The 24,555-nt window shown below is 40.6% G+C and overlaps 2 protein-coding genes across 2 annotated transcripts; one reads left to right on the top strand and one right to left on the bottom strand.

Moving 5' to 3' along the window:
• Positions 1 to 201: 201 nt before the first annotated feature.
• Positions 202 to 4,750, bottom strand: pfdn4 (prefoldin subunit 4). Its single transcript, XM_056274087.1, has 4 exons — positions 4,715 to 4,750; positions 3,822 to 3,929; positions 1,767 to 1,907; positions 202 to 1,309 (listed from the first exon to the last, which is right to left on the bottom strand). The coding sequence occupies exons 1-4, from the start codon at positions 4,742 to 4,744 to the stop codon at positions 1,184 to 1,186; spliced, it is 405 nt and encodes a 134-aa protein (XP_056130062.1). The 5' UTR covers positions 4,745 to 4,750; the 3' UTR covers positions 202 to 1,183.
• Positions 4,751 to 6,841: 2,091 nt separating this feature from the next.
• On the top strand, positions 6,842 to 24,310 carry bcas1 (brain enriched myelin associated protein 1). The gene is made up of 14 exons (XM_056273551.1): positions 6,842 to 6,918; positions 7,104 to 7,160; positions 7,393 to 7,477; positions 8,392 to 8,702; positions 13,016 to 13,195; positions 14,416 to 14,475; positions 16,983 to 17,021; positions 17,945 to 18,160; positions 19,286 to 19,324; positions 20,163 to 20,204; positions 20,920 to 20,955; positions 21,313 to 21,435; positions 22,494 to 22,712; positions 23,060 to 24,310. Exons 2-14 carry the CDS (start codon positions 7,122 to 7,124, stop codon positions 23,138 to 23,140), a joined length of 1,470 nt encoding a protein of 489 aa, XP_056129526.1. The 5' UTR covers positions 6,842 to 6,918; positions 7,104 to 7,121; the 3' UTR covers positions 23,141 to 24,310.
• The last annotated feature ends 245 nt before the right edge of the window (positions 24,311 to 24,555 follow it).

The raw sequence follows: 24,555 nt of genomic DNA, 5'->3' as shown, positions 1-24,555 counted from the left end.
AAAAAAAGCGGTGTTTTCGTCAAACAGTCTATATAGGAGTAACAAATGGTTGATTTGGGTAATGTAATGAATGATTTAGGACAGAAAAGTATTTCATAGTTGATTCATTATAGTGGGCCTTTGTGTAATTGACTACTCAAACTGTGTGAATTCTGGCCCTCCAATCAGATCATAGCAAATTGTGAGCTCGGCAAACAAAGCTATCTAACCTAAATCTTGTTTTATTCTCAGGTTACAAGACTGACCGTTACATACTCATTTCAACACAGCCAAACTTAACAAGTTTCGTTTTCAAAACATGTAACACTATTGTGTAGGAAATTTCTTCACCACTAATAGATCATCAAAGAATACCATTGCATTTCAAACTCACTGGATACTGCCCTCACTTCTCTCACCTTAAATTCTGGCTAATCTTGTACATCTGAAGTCCTCATGATATGTAGTTAAGTGAAACAAAAATAGTGTCCTATTGTAAATGTATATTTGGATGGCATTCTCCTAATCAGACAATAATCCCTTGAGTTTCAGATATAGAATTCTCCACATAGGAAAGTTGATTTGGATCTCACCCGTTTCTTAATGCAACATAATTAAAGTTATCACGAAGTGAAAATATCCAACTGATGAGTAAACCAACCTGTCTGACAACATTGTATAAAATGCCCAAAGAAAACAGGCAGCCGAGTAAAACGTGTAAACTGTTACTCCTTCAAAACTGTTATAATGGTTATGTTGTCATTGGCATAATGGCATTAAGCTGTCACTGGTTTTGACTTCATCCTTGTCTTTGCAATAATAGCGCAGTCACAAAGTCAGTGCTTAACAAATATAATTATGGTTCTTGCACAGAAGGGTTATCATGAAGGTCACAAAAAAGTTTTACTGTTTCACATATGTAAAACATTAAGTGAACAGCAAACTGTAATAGGATATAATGTGCATTTATTTATTCAATCTCCAAACCCTCGTACTTTCTGTCATTTTTTGTGCCAAAAACAAAGCTCAAAACACATTTTTTGTAAACAAACGTCAATAACATCACATGCCAGATTGAGCGAGTCTAATCTGTCGATAAAGGCTTGCTTGATGGGTAAGTTTTGGCAGACTGTATTTTGATACACGAGTTGCATGAGAAAATCCATGCTGTTACAGCTGTCAGTGTCCATTTCACCACTCAGCTTTAATCCGCCTCCAGGTTGATGTTGTTGCCAAACTTGGCATAAAGTTGGACCTTAAGATCGCTTAACACTTGCTGTATCGCTGACACTTTTTCTTCAAGGTCCCTGATCTCGTGCTCCAGTGCTTCCTGTGAATTAAAGAACATGCTGTAACGTGGATGTAACGCTCAAGTTTGAACATAACCACTATTTGCCCTTCAAATGTCAAAAGATAATTGGATCAAAAAAACATCTCACTGAGCCAATTTTAAGAAAGACCCCTTGCAGCTGTGGCGTCGAAAAACACAGGACATTTGGAAGACAATTGACAAACCTGCCAGCTATTTTTTCTCGTTTCTATAATGGTTTAATCTCTGTGTGAGAGCATGCCACCCAGTGGCTGAGGTTCTTAGTACACTAATGACAACTGATTCCTAACAGCTAAAAATGTAACTATGAAATCTGTTCCGTTTTCATTTCCTGGTGATCTACAGTTCGATCATAGGAATTCTTTGCAAACATGAAGATGACAACCACTTTAGAGATGTGCCTCAGGATACTGATTCTTATCTCCAATCATCAGGAACCCTTACACTATAGGCCCACCTTAGCAGCTTCCAGCATCTCTTGTGTTTCTTCCTGGGTGTGGCTGATAAATACTTCACCAACTTGATAGGGGATCATTAAGGAGTCATCATCAATCATCATGAGGTCATCACTTGAATCCTGGATGTTCTGCAGGGATTTCTAAATAGAGAAATTAATAGAGCATTTCAGTGTTTATGATCATTAAACAATCTATATTACATTTGATGTATGAACAAAATTCATATTGCAATACCATAAAAAAACTCCATAGTGATGATAATGAATACAAAGCTATAATTTATATTTTTGGGTTACGCGATTTGAAAGCTTTAACTGATTAAAAAGGTTTCTACTGTATCAGAGGCATTTTTAAAATGTTCCCATTCTTCTTTCTAGATCAAAATAATATGATCTGCCTAGATCTTCATTTTCAGATAAGATTTGACTCCCCGTTCAAACCAGTGTTCCCCACTACCAAGGATTCCTTGATAGCGTTGGTTTGAACGGGGAGTCAGAGGCCATCAATGACCATTACATTACATTACATTACCGTCATTTAGCTGACGCTTTTATCCAAAGCGACTTACAATAAGTGCATTTAACGTAGGAAATCAGGAGAACTACAAGTCATCAGAGGTCATAAGTGCATCTAAACAAGCATCTAAGAGCAAAACCAGTGCTTAAGTAAAAGTGCAAGAAAGACTTCTTTTTTTTTAAATGAGTGAATACAATAAGTGCTAAGAACAAGTAACAGGGTAGTAGTTCTTAAAGAGGTGAGTTTTCAACCTGCGCCGAAAGATGGGCAGCGACTCCGTTGTCCTGACATCAGTGGGGAGTTCATTCCACCACTGTGGGGCCAGGACAGAAAAGAGCCATAACCGGGTCGATCGGCAGCAAGGGCCTCTAAGCGACGGGGCAACCAGGCATCCCAAGGCAGCAGAGCGAAGTGGTTGGGCAGGGGTGTAGGGGTTGACCATGGCCTGGAGATAGGAAGGAGCTGTTCCTTTCACTGCCCTGTAGGCTAGCACCAGAGTCTTAAACTGAATGCGAGCAGCTACTGGGAGCCAGTGTAGGGACATGAGAAGGGGAGTTGTGTGGGAGAACTTAGGGCAGTTGAACACCAGATGAGCTGCAGCTTTCTGAACAAGCTCCAGAGGTCTGATGGCCGACGCCGGGGTGCCAGCAAGGAGGGAGTTGCTGTAATCCAGCCGGGAGATGACCAGAGCCTGGATGAGCACCTGTGCCATCTTGTCGGTGAGGAATGGGCGAATCCTCCTAATGTTATAGAGGAGAAATCTGCAGGAGCGAGCCACTGATGCAACATTTTCAGCAAATGACAGTTGGTCATCCAGGATCACACCCAGATTCCTCACAGTCCAAGTTGGCATCACTATGGTGTTGTCAATGGTGATGGCCAGGTCTCGTTGCAGGCAAACTTTCCCCGGGAGGAACATCAGCTCTGTCTTGACCATCACTGAACCAAGGCAGGGGCTAAGGGTACATCTTTCACCATCTTACAATGCTGTGATTGCAAACATTCCCAAATCCTCTGTGAACAGTACATACATATTGCCAGTGAAACTCTAGTTAATGCTCACGGCAATTTGTATATGAAACCAATCGTTGTTTTCGGTCGTTATGCCACTGTATTGTTTATAAGGCTGGGGATACCTGCAGTCAGTTGAGACCGACAAGGTCACTTAGATGAGTGATGAAACAATTCTCTCTCAATAAACATTGTGTCCAGATGAACTGATTCAACTTTCTGTGATCCTTAAGTTAATTTTTTCCAACAGTAGCCAGCCAATATAGTAATCAACAAAGATATATCACCCTAGAGCTGAGGAATACCCCTCGCAACAGATAAATCAAATAAGTGGATGTAACCATGTGTCACTGTGTTCAGATAATTAAGTACATAAACTCCCTATATTTTTCAAGACCTGCCCAAGAATTATGAATGTCTTGTGATGTCAGTCAGTGATGTAGTAGACATAGATCACGTATACCATATTTATGCAGGCAAACTCATTAGGTCCTAAGATACACTATACAGAAGTTGACGATGCTTACTTTTTTAGCTTCTATCTCTTCTCTGAGTTCAGTCATTCGATTTGTACTCCTTGCAAATTTGTTGATTTTCTGCTGGTCTTCGAAAGTGACATTGACATCTTCAACTGCCTGTGAAAGAAAATGGAAACCGTCAACAAAAACACCAATAAACCAAGCCAAGCCTGCCTAAAGGTTATGTCGTGAATGTTGTTGATTGCTATTAAAGTCTATAATGGGATTGCCGGGTTTATCACTCGCTTACTGACCAGCACAAGCGTCAACACGTTAAGTCAAAACTTAATTCAAGGCATAGTTTATTTGAACGGCACAAACGCTAGATCCCAATTCAGTCCCTGGGACTTCCCAGTCACATTATATTCTACAACAGCCAAATATAGAATGACTCACAATGTACGACGCCCGTCAATAGACCCCGATTCGGGATGAGGTAAAAAAAAAATTCAGAAAAATATGAGCTAAAACCATCATCTTTGCCATCCAAAGGAGTTGAATCAAGTGCAACTGGGCTTGGTATATATCCGTGAAGACGTTTCGCCTCTCATCCAAGAGGCTTCCTCAGTTCGTGCCTTTCTGACTAGGCCAAGCTAGTCTGGTCTAGTCTTCGCGGATATATACCAAGTCCAGCTGCACTTGATTCAACTCCTTTGGATAACCATGACCTGGATGAATGAGAACATTCACAGACACGTCATCTTTGCCGTTATCACCGTTGTCGTTAGCATTAGGGCTAGCGTGTTACCTTCTCTAACAACATCGATACGCAAGACAGCGTGGTTAATGGTTCTGCGTGAAACAATAAAATGAGTCAGTTTATTTGATGCACAGCTGACGTCAGTAACCAACAAAAACATCGAAATAGAGCAGGGCGTTTTGATTCATTGATTTTAACTTACAACAGTTCCCTTCATGGTGGCCGCCATCATGCCTTCCTGGCCTCAAAGAGGCGTGTAACGAAAACACAATCGGCATTACTGTCACCTAGCGGATTGGAGAGTTTATAGCCGCAAGTCAAATCCAAAACATAGCTCAGTCAGTTTTGTCTGAATAAAAATGTTTTTTTCACATAATTGAATTATTTTAATTTTCTATTTTTTTTTAGAAATATCAACTCATTATTGAAATGTATAGCCGTTAGTGTACATGTGGACAGTAACTAAGTTAAGAAATGGGATTAAATTCCAGGTCACCGAATTTAGCCAATTTAAACAATGATTCATCCTCAAAAAAATGTCTTCCAACGCTTAAAAACAGGCATTCGTCATTGCGACATATTAAAAACTTGTTGCAGATCAACCGGAACTCTTGCTCGGTAAATATTTCTACAGCAAACAGTACTGCACCCAAGTTCAAATATTTACTGAATGCATCTGGGAGGCTACAGACATTTTACTCAGATTTACATGCAAAGAAAGATGCAAAGGAAAGGGTAAGGAATGCAATTTATTTTGCTGATACCAGACTGACTAGGCTGTAAAAGCCTAATATATAGCCTGCCAAAGACATGTGACAGCGGCCTACCAACTTGGTGTACAAATTGTTTAAACTGAACTTGTGAGCAAACTATTATTTGTTCTGTTTGCACAATTAGCACAAGTGGTGGGTAGTTCTGTTGGGGAAAATCCTTTTACTTGATAGTAAATTACTGAAAAGAGTTTGTTTAGCTATGGGCCACCATGCCTTGCATAAAGTCAAAAGTTCATAGTAATAAAAGGGGAATCCAACTCCCACCCTAATATGCAGACTATAGGCTACAATGGAACTCTGTTCATGGTACTGGGTTTATTTGCCATCAGAATGAATGGAATAAATGCTACGCTGTGTTTGGTTTCGTTTACAAATTTCTATGAATTCAGATCACAACAAGACACTGATCATTTATCAGTTTTACTTCCACATACCCAAATTTATCTTTCTTCGTGTTATGCAATGTCTAAATACCTTTCAGCAATTTGTCTCGAATTGTCCTTAGTCCTTAGTGTTGATTCGGAAAAGGCCTAGGTGTAACCAAATACAGTGTCGAGTATCGGGAAAATTCTGTGCAAAGTTAGAGCGTGTCATCCACAGCAAATCTAAAAAAAGTCTTGTGCTGCTAAGTTTTTTCCTCACAGAAACAATCAAAACAAGATCAGGGGGAAAAGAAAAAAACAACAACAATGAAACCAGCAGATTAATGGGGATGTTTTATAATCAGTTTGACTTTGATCTCTGCAAATCTCTGATAATGATGCATTGACAGGGTCTTCGATGAAGACACCTGAATGTGACTATATGCACGTCTCTCTGGGTAATTGATTTCATTATAGATCTCTTTGTGTGTCTTGATTGTGAGGCACTGCTGAATCACAATAGCTGCTGTCAGTCTTGAGGCAAATCAATCTTCTTTTTTTTCACGAAACATATTAAAGGCACGTAGTGTATTTTAGGGTATATACGGAGGGCTCTATTGTTTGATCAACAATAAAATGAAACAAACAAAACAAAACAAAACAAAACCAAGGGTGATCATATTTCTGACAAATAAGATGCTTCAAATATATTTCTTCTCACGGGGCTGAAATGTATCCTTAAAATGAAAGTGGCTTTGATTCATTTGTGCCAAAATGGTTCCAATCCACCTTTTCGTTTGGTAACAGCTGGAAGAGTGCCAGGCCGAGCAAATAACCACTGGCTCAGCTGAGCCTCGAATATCCTTTGCACACATCCTGTTTCTTCCCGGCCACATTTATCAACAAACCTGTACTGCCCTGTGCCACCTCATTGCCTACTACAGAGCTCATGATTAGGCTATAAGCTCATCATAATGCTGGAGGGTCATTTTCAGAGGATTCACTGATCCATTATCATGAGTAAATCACAGATGCTTTCACAAAGAGTGTTGTAATTCTTGTTGGGTGATGTCGGACTTGTCACTGAGGGAAATACAATTGATCATGAAAAGGGAGTCCCACCCATTCCAAGCACACATACGGGACACTGCTGTTGACTATATATACACAGTTGAGCAGGTAGCCACCAGGTCCTTTCCTTTGAGAGACAGTTGCCAAATTTTTTCATCAAGAGAGGATATAGTGTGTTCAATTTGCTGACGAGACAGAAGGTAATGTGTTACATGTGAAGTACTGTTAATTTTTAGATGATAGAACACGAGTTTGCATGTTTGTCCAACTTTGTTGCTGATTTTTCCTACTCATTTATTTTCCAATGCAAGGCATGGTGTGATTCACATATGGGCCATTTCTGCTTGCTCCTGTTAAACCTTTACTGAGCAGCCTGTTTCCATAGGTCTCTGTTCAGCAAAAGATGGGCCAGGAGAATTCCAAACTCAAAGATGTAGCTAAGGTAAAACTTTCCAATTTAAATACTGATAATCAATAATTTAAAAAAAGTGCTTGAAAATGTGAAGTCAATCTACTCTACCATACTTTTGCCTTAGTACCTCAAGACGAGTTGGTGGTGAGATGAAGGCATCCAGCAAAGATCAGTCCTACAGAAGTCAACAACGCCTCTTGTTTGAACTGAATAGCTAGCAACGTGATAGACAATTTACTCTTTTTTTCCTTTTTTTTTGTAGAATGGGAAAAATCACAAGAAGCATGAAAACGGAGAGGTAAATGGCCTTGCTTTAAACATCACATCCAATGGTGTTGAGACTGATGGTAAGCACATGGCTTTCTCTTTTTTCTCTTTCTTTTGACAAAAATTACATGTGCAATAACATACAGAAAGATCATCAGAGTAATGAAAGGAAACTAAAAACTGCAAAATGAAGTAAAAATGTGAGACAAAATAACAAAAGAGATGAAAGTTGCAACAGTGCCGCCAGTAATCATGTGTACATGTATTTCAACCATACATACACTGACCACATCATGTGAAATGTTGCTATAATATTCAAAAATCTGTGATCATGAGAGGTTTGGGTCTATGGTTATAGATTAAATTGCATTGAAGCAGCTGCAGAAGTTTTAACTTGATTCCACCTCATATTTAAATCTACCCTCTGTTGTGGTTTATGTGAGAACAGACAGGCCCACTGACTGGTGTAAAGAGTTGACATTGGCATGACAAAATAACCGGAGCACTTTTGAGTTAGACCCTCCTAATACTCTGTAAACACAGCAGACTCCTAGCTATACTGGACATGGTGTCTCACAATGTTAATTATGGGCGTCGTCAGAGATGTGGACAAGGTGCAGCTGTTTGATCTGTCATTGTGTAGTTTGTCTCACTGCATCAACAATAATGTGATTGGATTCCCAAAGGCTCTTGGAGTTTGTCTTAGAGCTAATATTAATCTTGGACTGTTAAAGCTAATGTCACTCTATTCAAAACAGACTAACCCATGTTTGCTTCTTGGAGCACATCAGAGGTAGAATAAATTCAATATTGCTCAGAAGGTGATTGACGTTCAAGGCTTTAAGTTGTATTATCTTCACATATATTAATATTACATGTACTGATAAAGAATTTTAAAAGAGTCAGAATGATTTTATTTCCTGTTATTTTACTGTATATTGCCATAATGAATTTAACCAAATGATTTGAAATAATAATTGACTCTTCTTTGCAGTTACCAATGAGACAGCAGTTCATCAAAATGGGGAACTCGTCTCAATAAACCCTAAAGCAGAATCGAATGAGCCTGACTTTGAGATAGTTGAGCCAGACTGCAGCAATGCTGACACTCAAGTCATCGCTGAGAGCACCGACTCTACTGATAAAACAGAAGTCAAAGAAATTAAAGTGGAAAAAGTTAAGCTTTTTGACAAAATGTTCAAAAAGAAACCAGTGCCACCAATGAGCGAGGAGAGTAGTCAAGAAAAGGAGAACTTGGGTGAAGATCAAATGGATACAGGTTCTCCTGCCAATGATCCACAACCTGTAAGTATAGTTTTTTTGTTCATTTTGTGTTCACTTCCAATCTCTTTCATCTCATTTTCCTCTCAAAAATCTTTACAAATGAATCAAACTTTCATAATTTTTTATGATTATTGACTTCAAATTGTTGATTTCCTTAGTACCACAATCTCTTCTGAACATATTGCAAAAAGACTATAAAATAATTTGTGTTGTTTGAGCAATGTAATTACACTGGTTTCATTGTCTCTTTGTACACATGGTCACTCACATTTATCCCAGATAGAAAACCTCAAACTACATTTCATTTAACGTGAATGTCAATTTTCATGATAAAGGAGTCATATTCATGTGAAGAAGATGTCCCCATTGACATCATCGAACAACCCACGAGGTGTGAAGGTCCAGGTCACCAAGCTGAAACATCAACACAGACAGAGAAAATACCTGAAGCAGATATTTCAACACAAACTGAAAGTGTGTATAAGGATGATGACAACACAACGACTGAAAATGCAAACCAGAGGAATGCAACAGAGCTGGAAACCACTGCAGAACTATCAGAGGACAAATCTGCTGTCATTATTGTTAATGAACCTGTCACAGAAATTGGAAATGTGGAGGTCATGGGCAACCAAACAGAGGTCAGCACTGATGAAGTGCTCACCGAAGGGGGTGACAAGGTGTGTAAGGATGGCATGTACAGGGCAGAGCTGGTGGAAATCACAGAAGAGCTTAAAGTCATCCACATCATCAGTAGAGAACCCGTGGGAGGAAGTATTTACACTGTTGAAGAAGCTGAGCCAGAAATTGCCATAGAATCAGGATTTACCCCAAGTAAAGATGATATAGAAGATGAAGTGGGTTCAAAGGTACAAGATGAGGTGTCTGAAGATGTGCCAAGGGAAGAAACTGCCAGCCAACCCAAGGAGAAGACTATGCTTGAAGTGGACAAATATTCTGCTGATGAAATTTGTGAGGACGGCTTGAGTTATACCTGTAATCCCTCTGTAGACATGTCAGGAATTGATGAAGATAATGCTGGAGAAAAAAATGATGTAACTGAACTTGTGTCAGTTGATGTGAAGCTATGGAAAACCACTGAACCTGAGCCCAACTCTATCAATTTTGAGTTAGCTAGAAAAGTCCTTATTAGCTCCCTAGAAAAACAGCCAATTGGTGAGATGATGGAAACTATTTCTGAGATTGTCTATGAGGAGCCAGAACCAACACCAGCCACTGAAGATGTGTCTGTGGGAGAAATGTTCTCCCCCAATGAGCTAAAAGCTCACACAGAGTCTGAATCTACCACTGAAGATGTCGTCATTGATGATGCAGTTACAGAGAATAAAGTGGAGTTTAGTGAAGATGTACCAGTGATGAGCGACCAAGCATTCAATGAGCCCTCTGGGGACTGTGCAAGAATAATCTTAGAGAAACCCTCTGAAGATGGTGTAAGCCCTACCTATGAACAAGAAGTCCAAGTACCCCCTGAATTTAATCCTGAAGAAATGATCACCAGTGAGGTTATTACAGAAGAGGAGGTTGAAGCTGCTGAAAATGTTATAGCTGATATGGGACCAGAAACAGCAGATCAACCAGAAGTCAGCCCAATTGCTGTTGAAGAGCCTGTCATTCCTGTAGAAGAGCCTGTAGAAGAGAATGTGAGCCCTTCTATCAGTGAAAAAGTCCCTGAGGTGTTGGGATGTATAATACAATCAGTTGTTCAGGCCATTTCAGAGAAGCCTGTAATTGCTGAAGGAGCTACTGAAGATGCAGTTGAAATATCTGAAGATGTTCCATTTGATGTGTCACCAAAGGAAACCTTTGAAGAATACAAGACACTTGATTTAGTTCCTGAGGAGCCAGTGGAGGAGAGTATTGGCCCAGCTGAAAAGCTGATGGATGGTGCCAATGACGATTTAAATGTGAAACAGACAATTGCTACAGAAGAGAATATAAAGATTAAAGAGATGGCAATTTACATAGAGACATTTACTGAGGTGACTTTTGAGTGCAATGCAGTGGTTCCTGAAAATATTGTATTGGGGCCTATTGTTGAAGAACTGCCATCCAGAAACAAAACTGATGCACCTTGTGAAGATGTGCAGCTAGATGAAGGATCTGATGCAAGTTCCATCATGCTTAAAGAGGTTCTGATAGAGAGTGTTCAACAGCCAGAAGAGGGGACCTTGGAAGAGGTTGTGGAGTGTGGTGTTGAAAAAATAAACATTACTGACAATGTTGTTAGTGTAGAGCCAGAAAGTACCGAAGAACCTGTTGCTACCACTCAAGACGAACAAGTGGAAGAAAGCATCGAGCCTCCTGTTGAAGAGTCAGAGCTTGAAGAGACAACAGAGTGTATCGAGACAGTCGATGAGGCAATTTTAAATGTCACCACAGTGGCCTCTGAAAATATAGGTGTTGATGAAGTGATGTCTGCAAACCAAAATGAAGTTCCTCGTGAAGACACACCACTAGATGAAGGATCTGAATGTAGTCCAGTCACTGTTGATGAGCTTCTGAAAGAAGATACATGTGTAGGCTTGCAACCAGATGAGAGATTTGAGTCAAGTTCAATCATGCATAATGAACTTACAAAAGACAGTGAAATTCAACCAGAAAATGAGAGAGTAATTTCTGAAGAGGTTGTGGAGGGTGTTGGTGAGGAAATCAGCTTTACACTGGATGTTGTTGAACCTGAAACTTGCCTTGACACTTCAGTTGAGATGGCAACTGAGGTTAGTATGGAGAGAGAGATACCAGAGGTGGAACAGGGTGAATCAGGTCTTAACAACACAGACCTCATATATGAGACACAAAGCACTGAAATGACTGAGTGCAACTCAGACACCGTTAGAGCGCAAGAGTTGCAAGAAAAAAGTGCTGAACCTGAGGAAGCAATAAATGCCCTTGTCACAGAGGCTGAGCAAGACAAAATGGTGGCTGTGATGATTCAGTTGCAGTCGGCATGTAAATCAGTGATTGGGGAATCATTGTACAGGCTTGTCAATATTGAGATGTCATCAATAGAGTACAATAGTATTACAATCAAGTTGGCTCTAAAGAAAGAAGAGCAGTAACATGTTGAGAAGAAAAAGTCCATATCTTTTGAAAAATGTCTGCTAACCTCTCTCCCTTGTCACATGTGTGGTATATTCATATCATACCATGCACTGTTAAACTATTTCTCTTCATTTGAACATTTTCCATTTGTAAAAACTATCAGCATGGCCATCACTTCACGTTGTAAATTGTGTCAACATTTTTCAATAAAAAATAAAACACCAAGTTTACAGAACGGAATTGTTACTTTTTCCTGTTTTTGTTAATGTTTTAGCACCAATGGCAACCAGTTGTTAGTAGTCAGTGATGAAATTAGATGAATTTGAATTTGAGGAAAAAAAGGGCAAAACTATATCAGGTAATGATTTAGATTAAGTACATTACACGAAAACACTCATTACATAGTTCTGTAGATATGCCATATAACTGATCCAGTATGAGTCATAAAGGTTTTATTCATATGTATGATTCCACCTCGCAGGCTGATTATTCTTGTGTTAGGCCTACTTGTCATCTTGACTGAGTACTCGGCTCTCCAGATGTGGTATTCAGCTCTCCAGATGTGGTATGGTATAATCATACCACATCTGGAGCATGATACAGATTGCATACAGCATACAGCAACAGAAGACATTAGTGGGAGCAAGAAACCAGTCAGCAGGCCTAAATCAAGAATTATCAGCCTGCGAGGTGGAATCGTAACATATGAATAAAAGCTTTAGGACTTATAGTGGATCAGTTATGGTGCATCTACAGACTGTCTATAGCTGTGTAATGCGTGTTTTCGTGTAATGTAGCTAATGTAAATCATCACCCTATATTGATCAATCTGATTTTGTACAAAGTCAAAATGATAGAAGAAATTGCATTTTCATTTAAGAGCTATGTGTGATTTCAACCAGGGACCGATGATGAATTAACATTGTCGAATTGAAGCTGTGGCTCGGTAGAATTAATCTTAAAACACTTAATGAGGAAGTTTGATCAGCTCTTTATTATAAAGATGCTTACAATTGCCACAAAGCAAGGTATTTTATTTTTCTAACATTTCTCAGAGACATTGTTGAATATCAATGTGTGTGTGGGGAGGAGGGGGGGTTGGGACGTAGACATTAATAAAAGGGTGATTGTTGACGACAAACCGAGTAGGCAGAGGCATGGTTGGAATTGCTCTCCCATCTCAATGCTGCGATTAACACACTCAGCGCTTCCATATCAGCGCCGCTACTCCAACTCATTCTCAAAGGCCTATTCTTTGTGGTGGTGTATAGGAGCCAGCTGACATAGAGCAAGACTCAGAAACATTTAAGGGGCCAAAAAGTTTGTCTCTAGACCCTAGTCCAGAGGGGAAAAAAAGTCACGATACTGACAAAGAAAGCAACCAACTCGAGGAGCGTCCAGAGGAGAGTTATACAGAAGAGAATCCAGTTATGAACTTCTTCAAATCACTAGTAAGTGTAAAAAGTTTTCTTAATGTCTTTTCTTAATAAGCGATTTTCAAAGAAATGTGAATCAGTTTATCTGGACACAACGTTTATTGAGAGAGAAATGTTTCATCACTCATTTAAGTGACATCTTCAGTCTAAACTGACTGCAGGTATCTACAGTCAGTTTAGACTGAAGATCTCACTTAGATGAGAGATGAAACGTATCTGTCAATAAACATTATATCCAGATGAACTGATTCAACTTTCTTTGATTTTCTTACCTGGATTATTGAGCATGCATAAAGCCAAATAAGGAATTTTGCTTCTGTAAGCTTATTAGACCGTCATTACTGCTTGATAAGTAAAATTGAGGTTCTGATATAAATGAAAGGAACACCACAAAAAAAAGAGTCCACCCCAAGTTTTGTGGCTAAATGAAATCAATCTATGAATTAATCACTGCTTGAAACCTAAAGAAATCCTACTTCTTGGGATAACCTGCCTTGCTCCTTTAGCAAGCAGAAGGTTTAAGATGCAGAACAATAAAATAGAACCTCATCAGTGAGGTCGGTCTTTAAGTTGGATGGTTACTATACATCAAAAGTATTTGTGAAGGGACCTTGATGATAATGAAGGTATCCGTAAAATCTATGTGACAGTGACAGTGCCTGATGGAAAAGAGTACAAGAGGCTTTTGTGTGTTCCTCTTCATCATGCCTTCCATTTGGAGCCATGCCTCTTTAAAGAGTTACCATAGCCCCAGCCCCATGCTAATCAAGCCTTTGAACATGCGGGAATGTGATGGCCTATTGTTCGGCCCCTATATGTGAGCTCACAAGGGACGCTTGTGCGATTGGAAGTTGAGATGTGTGAAGATAAAGCACGGGAAGGCCTACGCCATCTCCGGAGCACAATGGCTGTCACAATGACAGCGCATGTACTGTATGTGCTCTGTCAGGGAGCTCTGTGCACCCTGTGTGCCCCAGCTAATTTGTCATAAAGGCCTGTGTCTGCAGCGCCGACAGGCATCTGTTTTATCCACATAAATATTTTTCTGTTCCTCTTCGCTTTATCCCTATCCATTTGTGCTAACTCACTGATTGCAAGCTATTTTTGATAATAAACATAACGAACCAATGTTTTCATTTTTAAAACTCAATGGTAATACTTTTTCTTTTTTGTCTGTGTGTATGGCACCAAAAATATATTTTCAGGCAATTCATTTTTGTTCCCTTGTCCCACAGGTGACTCCCACTAAATCATCCAAAAAGGAAACAGCTACTCCTGATGCTGCAAGAGAACAGGTGAATACATGTTAGGTAACCTCAGTACATTACATGAGCTAATTGTACACAGTCCTAAATGGGAACATGACTATGTGTTGCTTAGTAAAGGATTTGATCGTCTCTCATTTGCTGTATATAACTACATATACAGTGCATCTGGAAAGTATTCACTCCCCTTCACTTTCCCCACATTTTGTTATGTTACAGCCTTATTCCAAAATGGATTAAATTCTTTTTTTTCCTCTCATCAATCTACATACAATACCCCGTAATGACAAAGTGAAAAAGGTTTTGTAGAAATTTTTGCAAATTTATTAAAAGTAAAAAACTGAAATATTGCATGTACATAAGTATTCACACCCTTTACTCAGTACGTGGTTGAGGCACCCTTGGCAGCGATTACAGCCTCAAGTCTTCTTGGGTATGAAGCTACAAGCTTGGCACACCTATATTTGGGGTATTTCTCCCATTCTTCTCTGCAGATCCTCTTGAGCTCTGTAAGGTTAGATGGGGAGCATCGCTGCACAGCTATTTTCAGGTCTTTCCAGAGATGTTCAATGGGGTTCAAGTCTGGGCTCTGGCTGGGCCACTCAAGGACATTCACAGACTTGTCCCGAAGCCACTCCTTCGTTGTCTTGGCTGTGTGCTTAGGGTCGTTGTTGTGTTGAAAGGTAAACCTTAGCCCCAGTCTGAGGTCCTGAGCGCTCTGGAGTAGGTTTTCATCAAGGATCTCTCTGTACTTTGCTCCATTCATCTTTCCCTCAATCCTGACTAGTCTCCCAGTTCCTGCCACTGAAGAACATCCCCACAGCATGATGCTGCCACCACCATGCTTCACTGTAGGGATGGTATTAGCAAGGTGATGAGAGGTGCCTGATTTCCTCCAGACGTGACGTTTGGCATTCAGCCCAAAGAGTTCAATCTTGGTTTCATCAGACCAGAGAATCTTGTTTCTCATGGTCTGAGAGTCCTTTAGGTGCTTCCTGGCAAACTCCAAGTGGGCTGTCATGTGCCTTTTACTGAGCAGAGGCTTCCGTCTGGCCACTCTACCATAAAGGCCTGATTGGTGGAGTGCTGCAGAGATGGTTGTCCTTCTGGAAGGTTCTCCCATCTCCACAGAGGCATGCTGGAGCTCTGTCAGAGTGACCATCGGGTTCTTGGTCAACTCCCTGACCAAGGCCCTTCTCCTCCGATTGCTCAGTTTGGCTGCGCGGCCAGCTCTAGGAAGAGTCCTGGTGGATCCAAACTTCTTCCATTTACGAATGATGGAGACCACTGTGCTCTTCAGGACCTTCAAAGCTGTAGAAATTTTTTTGTACCCTTCCCCAGATTTGTGCCTCGATACAATCCTGTCTCGGAGGTCCACAGACAATTCCTTTGACTTCATGGCTTGGTTTCTGCTCTGACATGCACTGTCAACAGTGGGACCTTATCTAGACAGGTGTGTGCCTTTCCAAATCATGTTCAATCATTTGAATTTACTACGGGTGGACTCCAGTCAAGATGTAGAAAGATCTCAAGGATTATCAGTGGAAACAGTATGAACCTGAGCTCAATTTTGAGTGTTATAGCAAAGGGTGTGAATACTTATGTACATGCAATATTTCAGTTTTTTATTTTTAATAAATTTGCAAAAATGTCTACAAAACCTTTTTCACTTTGTCATTATGGGGTATTGTGTGTAGATTGATCAGAAAAAACAGGAATTTAATCTATTTTGGAACAAGGCTGTAACATAACAAAATGTGGGGAAAGTGAAGGAGTGTGAATACTTTCCGGATGCACTGTATATTACTGTTTGCTGCTCAAATTGGCCACCTTTTGACTTTATAGCAAGACAATTTAAAAATTTATTTTAAAATACCCAATATATATCCTATGTTAATCTCAATTATTCATCATATTTATGGTTAATACTTGTTATCTAGAACAAATAATTCCGATCCAGATGAAACACGAGGGATTACTATGTCAAATGGGATGAGGCTCCTGTCTGACTTACAGTTAGCTTACCTGAGACTGGCTCAGCCATAGCAGTTTACCCACGACCGACATCTTCCTGAAAAGTCATACTGAGCAAATTAGGTATGTGAAGAGAGAATTCATTCGTTTGAGTAAATTAAAATATAGACCATAAGACTTGGTGGAGTTAGGAACAGGTGACATTTTTAGCAGGATACTGTAACATGCCATCTAGACGTATTTTCTGCTTATTGCGAAAGCTGAGAGGATGCTCCTCACATCAGGTGAAGATAGAGTAAAATGAAGTTTATGTCAGTAAGATCCACCAAATCTTTTCCAAGTCATCTGGAGAAAATGTTTACAAGCTCCTAACAGATCTATAGGGTGCCCCCAGAAAGTTCATCAGTTCATCCGGATACAACGTTTAGTGGGAGACTAGATGAACTAATTTAACTTTCCTGGATTTCCTTACCCGGATTATTGAGCATGCATCAAGACATGCACAGGGTGGTTGTTTGCTCAAATCATTACTGTAACAGCTTCCTTCTTTTGTCCCCATACAGTCCCAGAGGGAGACCCAGCCAACAGCAGCAACCACAGCTGTGAGCATGGCACTTATCAAATTGATTACAGTGGTGATGTTTTCAACTTGCATTCTGTGCTAGAGCTTGCCATTGTAAATTGTACTGAAATGGCAGTTTTTATATAGGGTTGGGACTTGACTTAACAGTTTGCATGCAGTTCAGTCCAGAACGTCAGTAAAAATGTAAATTAATTTGCTAAATCAGTCATTCCCAATTAAACGTTAATATATGTTAAGTGGCATGAGATTTATACTCTGTAGAAATCGCCAGTATTTAGATTTTGAAGAAAAAATAACTACTTGGGTGGCATGGTGGTCTATTCTGTTGCCTACCAACACGGGGCTCTCTGGTTCAAATCCCCGTGTTACCTCCGGCTTGGTCGGGCTTCCCTACAGACACGATTGGCCATGTCTGCGGGTGGGAAACTGGATGTGGGTATGTGTCCTGGTTGCTGCACTAGCACCTCCTCTGGTTGGTCAGGACACCTGCCCATGGGGGAGGGGGAACTTGGGGGAATAGCGTGCTCCTCCCACATGCTATGTCCCCCTGGTGAAACTCCTCACTGTCAGGAGAAGAGAAGCGGCTGGCGACTCCACATGTATTGGAGGAGGCATGTAGTAGTCCACAGCCCTCCCTGAATTGGCAGAGGGGGTGGAGCAGCCACCAGGACAGCTCAGAAGAGTGGGGTAATTGGCCAAGTACAATTGGGGAGAAAAAGGGGGAAAGATCGAAATATATATATATATATGTATATATATATATATAATTACTGAACCGACCCTAAAGTGAATCAAACACTCTTCCTGTTTTTATTGCAGTATGACATATAACTAAAATGGTCACAACTTTATGATAAAATAACATTTTGATGACGACCCCTTGGGCATTGAGCTATGGTTATTTCTTCATTGCTTTGACCTCAACTGTCTTTTTTTGAACAGGTTGCACAAATCCCCGATCCTCCGGCAGCACCAAAGGGAATGTCTATCCCACCCCCACCTCCTCCAGAGCCACCGAAAATGGAAATGAAAGGGGATCCAGCTGCCAAACCTGTAAAAACCACACCAAAAGAGGAACCAAAAGCTGCTTCAAAGGAGCCCGAGGCCTCAAAAGGAAAATCAGCCAAAGATACACTGAGCAAACTCTTCCGTTCAAAGGTAAAGCGACAACAATACCCCAACTGAGCAAGATGATATTGCTATCTTCCAGGTTGATTGATTTGTTTGGGTTGAAAGAGGGTCCATGTTGCACAGTGTGTCAGATTCTAACATATTGTGTGACATGTGAATTTGAGGCACTGATAGCTGTCATGGCATCTAAAGCCACGGATGCCTCAACCAGTGGAGCCCCTTCCCCAGCCACGACTGCAAAAGCGGTACAGTTGATTGTTGTCTTAGTTATCCCCTCATCATTTAACCCTCTGTGGTCTGGCCATGGCTCATTCAATCCATAATTTCATCTAATTGTGTTATAACTAATGTATCTGTAAAATGGAGGTGGTGGAAACTGCACATTTGCTGTTTGAATTGGTCATTCAGCAATTCTGTATAAGGTGATATTTATTCTCTGGTGTAACTTTTCACAACTTCTGACATGTACACTATTTACCTAAACCCTTGTATGGCTTCAATAGTAGAACTTTACATAAATAGTACAACTGTTGCTAATGGGTTTCTGATGAAAGACCTCAAATTGTTGTGGAGAAACTGTCTGACACAATCCTTATTTAAATGTGCACACTGATAAATCACATTACCAAAATCCCAGACATTAGTGAATTGTTTATGGTAACACAAACCACTTAAAGCCATATGTACCTGTACGCTGCTTTTCATTTTAACAACATACCTTCTGATTTCACTAATTAGCCCATGTAATTACATTTTCTATTACAGGACATTCATTTTATTCCATCGTATCACTGTTCTAAGTGTTCCTTATTATCATAGTGGCAGATTTATTATCCATTAACTTCAAAATGGCTCAAGCTGCAGAAGGTCACTGAGACCAAAACGTTTCTGTCTCTGAATAAATAATTCTTGCATGAAAAAGTTGCATCCAGAGTTGTGATGTTTTTGCATTTTACAAAGAGCTTGGGAGTTTACTTTCATTGGGCAGTGTCTTAAACTGTGCTGTGTTGCTAGACATGCAAAAAACTAACAGATTTACCATCCCATTATTAATTGCAAAATTAAGTGTTGCATTTTTGAGGACTTGAGAACAATTCCTTTCCACCTTGTTGGCATTGGGTCAGGATAAAAAATTTGTTCACTTTCCCACAGAATGTCCAGGAGGTGCCGCAACCAGTTGTAGAAGTCCAGGTAAATCAACAGAGAATGCAAAATCTTGCAAATGTCAAATTCTTTTCAGGAAGGGGGATTGCTTAATCTTCTGATATTGACTTTCAAAAAGGTTGGTCCTCAATGAGACCTCTCTCAATAAAACAGCTTTTCCTTAACAGGTGTTGCAACAGATTAATTGTCTGTGTAAATATAACCAGTGTCACCTGCCCAACATCACAGCGTCATCGATATTTCAATCAACGCCCTATATTGTTTCGTATTGTAATGTCTTGTTGCATCAATCAGAGGATGTGTTCCATATTTCCACCATAACATGCCATGTCAAGAGTTATAGCATTTGAGGGCATCCGGGTAGAATAGCGGTCTATTCCGTTGCCTACCAACACGGGGATCGCCGGTTCGAATCCCCGTGTTACCTCCGGCTTGGTTGGGCATCCCTACAGACACAATTGGCCGTGTCTGCGGGTGGGAAACCAGATGTAGGTATGTGTCCTGGTTGCTGCATAGCGCCTCCTCTGGTCGATCGGGGAGCCTGTTCAGGGGGGAGGGGGAACTGGGCGGAACAGCGTGAACCTCCCACATGCTATGTCCCCCTGGTGAAACTCCCCACTGTCAGGAGAAAAGAAGCAGCTGGCGACTCCACATGTATCGGAGGAAGCATGTGGTAGTCTGTAGTCCTCCCTGGATTGGCAGTGGGGGTGGAGCAGTGACCGGGACGGCTCGGGAGGGTGGAGTAATTGGCTGGATACAATTTGGTAAAAAAAAGGGGGGAAATTCCAGAAAAAAAAAGTTACAGCATTCCACATGCTTTGCTTCATTTGCAATTGCTTAGAATAAAAATAATCTTGTTCGGCAGGCAACAGTGGAGGAGGTGCAACTGCCAGAGATAAAAGCTGAGGTAAATCAGTGTTAAATCCTCAATCTTACACTCTTCCATTTTTTTTCCATGGGACTTTTGCTTAATCTCCTGGAATGAAGGCCAATCAGCCTTCACTGAACTTACGTGGCTCCTCAGCAATGTCTCCATGAGTCGTACCACTTTTCTCCATAGTGCTTACTTTCTGAGATTTCCCATCCGAGTAAACACAAAACACTATCACACAGCCAACATTACATCCACTTTATCTGTCGACTCCATGTTACATCACAACACTTTCATATCACAGGATGTATTTCACATTACCGTCAAAACGGATGTGTTAATCAGCTCAGAATAAAAGCACTTTTTCCCTCCAGGCGACCTTGGAGGAGGTGCTGCATGTACAAGTTAAGGTAAACCAGTGGGGCACCCTCAAGCATGGAAAATATTCCACTTTCGGGGGAATATTTATCCCATCTTTATCTTTCTACTGGTCCCTCCAAAAACAGGGCAGTGTTTTAGAGCCCCAGTTAACGTCGCTGATTATTTTCTTCCTCATCTGAATAAAAACATGAAAATGGCACACTGGCAACACCAGTTATCTTCGCTTCTTCATTTGTTTATTCATTCATTTCATGCAATTTCATCGGCAACTTTATCATCTGCAACACTGATCACAGAACGAGCCATACATACCAGGATTATGACATTTCACATGTTCTGGTCAGAGTGAGAGCAATCCTTTTCCTTGCAGGCAGTTGAAGAGCCAGAGCCAGTTTTAGAGATTCAGGTAAATCGGCCAACAACCATCTCAAATTGTCTCATCCGTTTTCAGATATCTCATTCTCTGTAGAAGACAATCTTTTAAATTTTATTGCTCAGCTTGAAGGACTGGGGTTCTTTTTATTCTTATCAGCACTTTTCCTTCTGTCTTTCTTTTTTCTTACATAGGAGCTGTGTTCTTACTCCTTCTGTATTTCCACGCAGGTTTTTCAGCCACTCCCATCTATTCTGGTGTCCTGCTTTTCTCTCCCTTCAGCTCTCCCATCAATTTCGGGTGGCAGTTATTGCTTCACAATGGGCATTTCCACATCTCCAAACTGTGTAGCTGATGATATGTATACATTTTTTTTCCTTTTTGATAAAGAAGGTGGATGCCTCCAAGACCAGCACCCTCGAGGCAGCTGCAAAGGCCGAGCCACCGCCAGCTGTGCAGGAGGAGAAGAAAACACCATCAAAATCAACTTTCCTTTCTCTCTTCAAGTCCAAGGTAAGGATTTGGGCCCTGTAAGCCTATATTTGCCTTGAACTTGAACATTTGCCTTGAGTTTCTGAAATAAGATGTCATCATACACACATTAAGAACTAGCGAGTAACAGAGTAATGTGGTAATGTGACTCTGAGGTACTTTTGAACCAAATAGCCACAAAGGTCCAGGCGGCCTCTTCAAGTGCAGTTCGGCTCCTCAAGGGGACTCCTCCCACTTCTATCGGAAGTGGCAATTACAATATCAGTACCCAATAGATGGTTTACATTGTTAACCCGAGTGACACCATCAATCTAATGCTGTTGTTATTTCTAAACATCTACTGAGATTCAAAACACGCTGTAAACCAAACTGTTCAATTAAAGTATTTTTTTCCCAATTCTGCTCTTTGTGAGATAATCACAGCAAATCACATCAAGTCTTCCTAGATCATGGGCATCCGGGTAGCGTGGCGGCCTATTCTGTTGCCTACCGGTTCGAATCCCCATGTTACTGCTGGCTAGGTCAGGCATCCCTACAGAAACAATTGGCCGTGTCTGCGGGTGGGAAGCCGGATGTGGGTATGTGTCCTGGTCACCGCACTAGCACCACCTCTGGTTGGTTGGGGCGCCTGTTCAGGGGGGAGGGGGAACTGGAAGGAATAATGTGATCCTCCCACCTGCTACATCCCCCTGGTGAAACTCTTCACTGTCAGGTGAAAAGAAGTGATTGGTGACTCCACATGTATCGGAGGATGCATGTGGTAGTCTGCAGCCCTCCCCGGATCGGCAGAGGGGGTGGAGCAGTGACCGGGACGGCTCAGAAGAGTGGGGTAATTGGCCGGATACAATTGGGGAGGAAAAAAAAAAGTCTTCCTAGATCATCCCTCATCATGTCACAATCACCAAGATAATGTTTTGACTGTGTCCTAATAGCAGATGTCAATTTTAATTTCTAAAAGTGTCCATCCAAGCTTTTTATGTGGAGCATGAGATGACAGTTTGGAAGTATGCTGGTCCTGGATCTAAAACATTACGCCATACTTTGCAGTCACTAATCATTTGTCATAAATACATATACAGGCTACTGAAGCCAAGAAGGTGACCCCTGCCCCAGCTGCAGCTTCAGAAGCGGCCCAGACGGTGAAAGCAAAGGAAGAGCCTAAATCTTGCACCAAGTCACCGGAGGCGCCCGTAGATAACAAGTCAGTTTCAGGGGCATCTCAGGGTGGAGATGAGTCAGCCAACATCCCCAGGAAACTGGAGAAGAGGAACTCAATTCACTTGTTCTTCAAGAATCTGGTAGGGTGAGCATCTCTTACTTACAATTACTTGTGCAAATCGGGTGCATATTTCCAAGCATATCCTGGCAAGTCCTTGAATTAATTTATATGATTATTGAATTTACTGTAATTGATTTTTAAGACCCTGCTGGGGTTTTTTTTCTGCTTTTTCATCTTCACTAGAGGGCCTCAGTAATTTATTCCTGTTAAGAACACTGCAAAGTAATTCAAGTGGGCAAAATCTAATGTAATCTAATGTAATCGCCCACATTTTAAACCTTTATCTAGCTTAGCAGTACTGATAGTTACACCTTGAATATACAAAGTATTTTTTACAAGCATTAAAAGGATTCGTTTTGATCACAGGGTCAGAAACGCCACTCCACAGATGCCGGAGTTCAGACAGAGCCAGTAATTATTGCTCCTGCACCTGAGAAGGCCAAATGAAACCCGAAACAACAGTGACACTTCAAGCTATCCTCACCCCCAACAACTCCAACACCCCATGAACTTTGAATTACTTAAACTGTTCAGTTTTAAATTACGTGGTAGCTATAGTGAGGAGGGGAAAGTGACAGGAAAGATACAAGCAAGTGAGTACTTTAGAGGAAAAGGTTACAGTCTGCAGGTATTTGACTGATAAGTGAATTGACAACGTTTAATGGCTTCCTGGTTGTGAGTTGGTTGAAATATATATTTTTGGTCGTAAAGATGTCTCGATTAGTATAGGGATGTGGTTGACACACCTTTTCTGCAGACGACTGTTAAATGTGACCGCACTCTGCAACTATTTGTTCTCGCACCCAAAATATCTAACGGTCTAATCCAACGTGTAACACTTTGCTTGTGGCTTTAAGCTATGTTTGTCAAAATGAAGCATTAAAAAACATCGTCATGCAGGTACTATATGTTTGTTTTTAGCACGTCGAGGTAGATTTGACATCAAGGTTGGGGCAATTCACAGGGTATTGTGAAGTCGTGTTGGGGTTGCTAGTTAAGGATATTAAATTAAACAGCAAATTCTATGGCTCGCTATTGATCATGATCATGAATACAGTGCTATTGGGAAACGCATTCATGTATTTATCTGCACTTTGTGTTTTTTTCCTTTCTGTAATAAGCAAATCAGGTGGCTAACACACATAAAGTACTCATGCATGGGAAAATCACAATCTTTAGAGCTCCTCTGCAAACTCACAGCAGTTATTCATATTACAGACAACAACTCTAAGAGGGGGAAAAAATTAGATTTTACTTACATGTGTTTATTTGGTACCTTTTGAAGTAGTCTTAAATTATAGCTGGTTGACTTCTGGTATGACTGCACTGCTGGGGGGCCTTTTGTCATCTCTCCCTGAAAGTCATTTGGTGTTAGTTATTTGTGTCTGCCATATGTGTGTTATTAATTTCATCATTTCATTTTTTTTTAGATATGTTACTAAAACCTGAAATCTCAAAGACAATAAATATGTTCACTTTTGACTTCTTTTCATCGTCATGTAAACTACAGTGGTGTTGAGGAACATTCGGGCAACCTGAATTGACTAGATGTAACTTCAAAAAGCCATTAAATAGATGACTCAATAATTTTGTCAAACTTGAGACATGTTTGATGTTATTTTGTTCAATGACTGAACTGAGATCCAAAGTTGGTATCTTTTTTCCCCCTCTGTTTATGTCCATTACTTGGATTCAACTGAAACACATTGATACAAAATAGCCAGCAATGGCATCAAAGTTCTTGTCTTTTAAAGAAAGTTAAATCAGTTCATCTGGACACAACGTTTATTGAGAGAGAAACGTTTCATCACTCATCTAAGTGACCTCGTCAGTCTCAGCTGACTGCAGGTATCCCCACCCTT

Source organism: Lampris incognitus, chromosome 2, assembly GCF_029633865.1.
Source record: "Lampris incognitus isolate fLamInc1 chromosome 2, fLamInc1.hap2, whole genome shotgun sequence".
NCBI classification, from domain to species: Eukaryota; Metazoa; Chordata; class Actinopteri; order Lampriformes; family Lampridae; genus Lampris; species Lampris incognitus.
This window is presented reverse-complemented; position numbering and strand designations above follow the sequence as displayed.

Bases quoted from the DNA above. Each gene is read 5' to 3' on its own strand.
- pfdn4 (XM_056274087.1), bottom strand. From the start codon at position 4,744: ATGATGGCGGCCACCATGAAGGGAACTGTT. The intron at 1,908-3,821 runs GTAAGCATCGTC...TTCTCTATTTAG, and splicing joins AAGAGATAGAAGCTAAAAAA to AAATCCCTGCAGAACATCCA. The intron at 1,310-1,766 runs GTGGGCCTATAG...TTTAATTCACAG, and splicing joins AGATGCTGGAAGCTGCTAAG to GAAGCACTGGAGCACGAGAT.
- bcas1 (XM_056273551.1), top strand. From the start codon at position 7,122: ATGGGCCAGGAGAATTCCAAACTCAAAGATGTAGCTAAG. The intron at 17,022-17,944 runs GTGAGCATGGCA...TTTTTTGAACAG, and splicing joins CAACAGCAGCAACCACAGCT to GTTGCACAAATCCCCGATCC. The intron at 20,956-21,312 runs GTAAATCGGCCA...TTTTTGATAAAG, and splicing joins AGCCAGTTTTAGAGATTCAG to AAGGTGGATGCCTCCAAGAC.